The 5,496-nt window shown below is 49.9% G+C and overlaps 1 protein-coding gene across 1 annotated transcript; it reads left to right on the top strand.

Moving 5' to 3' along the window:
* Positions 1-3,677: 3,677 nt before the first annotated feature.
* Positions 3,678-5,122, top strand: LOC118618700 (protein LDOC1-like). Its single transcript, XM_036245101.1, has one exon. The coding sequence runs from the start codon at positions 3,979-3,981 to the stop codon at positions 4,375-4,377; it is 399 nt and encodes a 132-aa protein (XP_036100994.1). The 5' UTR covers positions 3,678-3,978; the 3' UTR covers positions 4,378-5,122.
* Positions 5,123-5,496: the final 374 nt, after the last annotated feature.

Below are 5,496 nucleotides of genomic sequence, written 5' to 3'. Positions count from 1 at the left end.
TTAGAGGTATCATATTAACTGATATTAAATTATACTACAAGGCCATAGTAATCAAAACAGCATGGTATCATCACAGGAACAGACATGTGGAACAGAACAGAGAGCAAAGAAATAAACTCACCCCTTTGTGGTCAATTAATATTTGACAAAGGAGGCCAGAACATACAATGGGGTAAAGACAGTTTCTTCAATAAATGGTGTTGGGACCCTGGCCAGGTGCCTCAGTTGGTTGGAGCATCATCCCATACACCAAAAAGTTGCAGATTTGATTCCTGGTCAGGACACACACCTAGGTTCCAGGTTCAATCGCCAGTTGGGGTGTGTATAGGAGGCAACAGATCAATGTTTCTTTCTCACATCAATGTTTCTTTCTGTCTGTCTCCCTTCCTTTCTCTCTAAAAGTCAATAAAAACATAGCCTCAGGCCCAGCCGGTGTGGCTCAGTGGTTGAGCATGGACCCATGCACTTAGAGGTCACTGGTTCAATTTCTGGTCAGGGTACATGCCCAGTTTGTGGGCCCGATCCCCAGTAGGGGGCATGCAGGAAGCAGCCAATCGATGATCTCTCTCATCGATGTTTCTATCTCTCTCTCCTTCTCCCTTCCTCTCTAAAACCAATAAAAGAAAAAAAAATTAAAAAACATATTCTCAGGTGACTAATAAATAAATAAATGGTTTTGGGAAAATTGGACAGAGATGCAAAAAATGAAACTAGATAACCAACTCACACAATGCATAAGAATAAGCTCAAAATGGATTCAAAACTCAAATATAAGTCATGAAACCATAAAAATCCAAGAAGAAAACATAGGCAGCAAAATTTCAAACATTTCTCACAGCACTATTTTTGCCAATTTGTCTCCTTAGGCAAGAAAAACGAAGGGAAAAATAAACAAATGGGACTACATCAAATTAAAAGGCTTTTGCACAGCAAAAGAAACCATCCCCAAAATGAAAGGAGACCAGTGAATGGGAGAACGTATTTTCCAATGATACATCTGATAAGAGGTCAATTTCCAAAATATATAAAGAACTTAAACAATTCAACAGCAAGAAGACAACCCAACTAAGAAATGGGCAAGGACCTGAATAGACACTTCTCCAAAGAGGACATACAGATGGCCAACAGACATATGAAAACATGCTCACAGTCACTAATCATTAGAGAGATGCAAATTAAAACCACAATGAGATATCACCTCATGCCTGTCAGAATGTCTATTATTAATAAATCAACAAGCAACAAGTGCTGGAGAGGATGTGGAGAAAAGGGAACCCTCATGGACTGCTGGTGGGAATGGAGACTGGTACAGCCACTGAGGAAAACAGTATGGAATATTCTCAAAAAATTAAAAATGGAACTTTGTTTTGACTCAACAATCCCACTTCTGGGAATATATCCTAAGAAACCTGAAACACCAATTTGAAAGAATAGATGCACCCCTATGTTCATTGCAGCTCTGTTTATAATAGCCAAGATCTGAAAACAGCTCAAGTACCCATCAGTAGATGAGTGGATAAAAAACCTGTGGTTGCCCTGACCAGTTTGGCTCAGCAGTTACAGCATCAGCCTATGAACCAAAGGGTTGCAGGTTCAATCCCTGGCCTTGGTCTGGGTCAGGCAGGAGGCAACCAATTGATGTGTCTCTCTCACATCGATGTTTCTCTCTTCTCTCTTCTTCCCCCCCCCCCCCCCGTCTAAAAATCAATGGAAAAATATCCTCAAGTAAAGATTAATTAAAAAAATAAAAGCTGTGGTACATTTACACAATGGGATACTATTTGGCCATAAAAAATAAGGAAATCTTACCTTTTGCAACAGCATGGATGGACCTGGAGAGTATTAAGCTAAGTCAGAGAAAAACAAATACCAAATTATCTCACTTATATGTGGAATCTAATGAACAAAATAAACTGCGAACAAAATAGAAACAGAGGCCTGGATACATGGACAGATTGACAGCTGTCAAAGGGGAGGGGGAGTTGGGGGACTGGATCAGAGCAGGTGAAGGAGCCCAGCTGGTGTGGCTCAGTTGGTTGAGCTTGATTCCACTCACCAAGAGGTCCCTGGTTCAATTCCCAGTAAGAGCACATGCCCTGGTTGCAGGCTCAGTGCCCAGTAGGGGGTGTGCAGGACGCAGCCAATCAATGTTTGATCAATGCTTTTCTCTCATTCATGTTTCTACCTCTCTATATATAATAAAAACATATTTTAAAGAAAAAGAAAGAAAGGTGAAGGGACTAAGCATATATACAATGTGTGATAACCAGAGAAAAAGGCGGGCAGGGGTAGGTGGAGGTGGGCAAAGGGTAGTGAAATGGGGATGGAAAGAGACTTTGCCTTGAGGGAGGGGTCCACGATGCAGCGGGTAAATAATGTTGTTGAATTGTACAGTTGAATCCCGTATGGTTTTGCGAACCAATGTCATCCCAATGAATTCAATTAAAAAACTGCTGTTTGCAGACACACACACACACAGTTGAAGTCTTCTTTGGCATATTGCACTGATGGAAATAATAAGAGGATGGTTTCGTAGGAAGGAGGTCGGAGCTGAGCCTTACTACAGCCAGTACCTGTAAATATCTGGTGGCTGAATTGAACCAGATGTTATCTGTTCTTTTCATTAATATAAACATAAACAGCATCAACGTAGACATGGTCCTTTCCTACCAACATTCTGCTCACCATCTTAAGTTTTAAATTCATCTTCTAAGACCTGGCACTTGAAGAAGCATTCTCCCACTGTTTCACTGATTTTGCAGCCCGAGTAAGTTACACATTCTCTGAGCTGACTTTTGTCGTCAAAACAAACAAACAAAAACATGGGCTTTTGGGGCTAAGGTGGTAACAGATATAGGTAAGATTCCACAAGGTGCCTAACCTAGCATACTGTTAGGCTGGAAGCTGCGCAGAATCGTCAATTCTGAATGCACGGAGGACTTTATGAAAGTTGCCTCCTCCTAGCTGTGAGGCCTTGGACATAACATGTGAAGAGTCAAGAATATGGAACACTACCAGCAGGACTAGCCGGCACCTTAGAGCGGAGCGGGACTAACCTCAGCCTCACAAAGAAGCGTAGCTGCTAAGGCCGCGGCTTTCCCTTTAAGCAACTGCGGGCCCGGCCCGCCCCACTGACAAGAAACGCCCCGCCCAGCAGGCCCGCCCCTCCGAGCAGGCCCGCCCCTCCGAGCAGGCCCGCCCCACCGAGCAGGCCCGCCCCGCCGAGCAGGCCCGCCCCGCCGAGGAGGAACGCCCGGCCGAGCAGGCCCGCCCCGCCGAGGAGGAACGCCCCGCCGAGCAGGCCCGCCCCGCCGAGCAGGCCCGCCCCGCCGAGGAGGAACGCCCCGCCGAGGAGGAACGCCCCGCCGAGCAGGCCCGCCCGGCCGAGCAGGCCCGCCCCGCCGAGGAGGAACGCCCCGCCGAGGAGGCCCGCCCCGCCGAGGAGGAACGCCCCGCCGAGCCCCGCCGAGCAGGCCCGCCCCGCCGAGGAGGAACGCCCCGCCGAGGAGGAACGCCCCGCCGAGCAGGCCCGCCCCGCCGAGGAGGAACGCCCCGCCGAGCCCCGCCGAGCAGGCCCGCCCCGCCGAGGAGGAACGCCCCACAGAGGAGGAACGCCCCGCCGAGCAGGCCCGCCCCGCCGAGCAGGCCCGCCCCGCCGAGGAGGAACGCCCCACAGAGGGCCGGAAGTCAATGAGCGTTGCCACGAAGTCAGATTCCTCCGCCGATTGCGGCGCTTGGTTCCGCGGCGTCGCTCGCGTCTACCCAAGATTTCTTCCTCTCCCTCCCGCCCGCTTCAGGCCTGCTGGCTGTCGCTTCTCCGGCCAGTAGTCACGGCGTCCCTGCCCCGTCGGCATTCGGCCTATGCCCGGCCTGGTCTGCTAGACCGCATCGCGCCGCCGCCGGACCTCCCCTGTCCCGACACGCACTTCCGCTGACGCGTCGGCAGGACGGAGCCGGAGGGGAGCGCGGCGGGCGGTGATGGATGCGCTAGCGGTCATGATGCAGGACCTCCTGAGCCAGAACCATGCCCTGCGCAGGGAGAACAACGAGCTCATGGACCAGGTGCGGCGACTTCTCTGCGAGAAAGCCAACCTGCTAGCCCAGGTGCGTCCGCCGGCTTGCCCCGTGGCTTTTCCCGAAACGTTTAAAGGCGACTCCGCCCGGCTTCCCGAATTTTTGATCCAAGCGGCCTCTTACATGAGGTTCTTCGAGGCCAGATTCTCCAACGACACCTTAAAGGTGGCATTCTTAATCAGCCGCCTCTCTGGGGCGGCAGAGGAGTGGGTAGTCCCCTATATCGAGAGGGAGAGCCCCATCCTAGCTCATTACGAGGGCTTCGTGGACGCGCTGAAGCGGGCCTTTGGCAGAAATGGGTAGAAAACCACCGGGCTTAGACCCTTCGTGCCGGGAGTGACAGCCACGAGCCTCTGCGCTCCCCACCAACCCGGCCGTCCTTGGTTTTGATTCCCCAAGAACTCTCCAGCTCCCAGCTACCTGGCCCCGAGCCTTGCTATAAAGCTTGGCCGCTGCCTGTTCTTGCCACCGCACTACCTTTGCACTTTGCTCAGCAACATAGCCACTGGCTGGAGAACCTTTTAGAAATTAAATGGGCCACCCAGGATCACGTCCCTACCACCTGCCAACTCTGAAGACTGACTGTTGCTGACCGCCTTTGAAAATCGGGGCCAACCTAGGAAGTGCCTCAGTTTGCCACAATCCGTGAACGCTGATATGGATCGCTCAGGCCTGGAGAGTTTCCGTGATTAGTGTTCCTGGCAGCCAGATTTTGACATTTCTACCCCATGACAGGCCCTAACCCGTACCAAGGAAGGGGAACAGGGTTCACTTCCTGGACTGCTTTTGTGAACTGATGCACCCAAAGAATCCACTGTTCCTCGCACTGCTCTCAGAGTCTACCCTAGGAGTGTCTTTTTATTGACAAGTGATTCCATTTTAAATCCAAAATTGAGGGGCACTGATAAAGGACAGATTAGTAGAGAGGCAGGTGAACTTAAGAAGGGATACATGTGATCCGGCTGGTGTGGCCCAGCGGTTGAGCGTTGACCCATGCACCAAGAGGTTGCTGATTCCATTCCCTGTCAGGACACATGCCCAGGTTGTGAGCCCCATCCCCAGTTGGGGGCGTGCAGGAGGTAGTCAGTGTTCTCTCTCATCAGTGTTTCTCTCCCTCTCACTTCCTCTCTCTCAAATAAATAAAGGAAAAAAAAATTTTTTTTAAAGAAGGGGTACATGTGAAAAATAATTGCACACTTGTCTGGTTTCTCTTGAGTTTGGCTTGTATGGCTTTATTTGATGGGTATTTTGTGATGTGCTAGAAAATCAGGCAACTTTTCATATATTTAAAATTAGGGAATGCACTCACTGGAGCCAAATAAGCATAATTTGTTATAATGCTTTTGCTTTTATTTCCCTCTCTGATGCAAGTTGATCTGACTGCCTTATGTAAACGAAGATTCATCTAACATCTTTATTTTG

This window comes from Molossus molossus, unplaced genomic scaffold, assembly GCF_014108415.1.
Source record: "Molossus molossus isolate mMolMol1 unplaced genomic scaffold, mMolMol1.p scaffold_m16_p_6, whole genome shotgun sequence".
NCBI classification, from domain to species: Eukaryota; Metazoa; Chordata; class Mammalia; order Chiroptera; family Molossidae; genus Molossus; species Molossus molossus.
This window is presented reverse-complemented; position numbering and strand designations above follow the sequence as displayed.

Coding starts and splice junctions, on each gene's coding strand:
- LOC118618700 (XM_036245101.1), top strand. CDS start 3,979: ATGGATGCGCTAGCGGTCATGATGCAGGACCTCCTGAGCCAGAACCAT.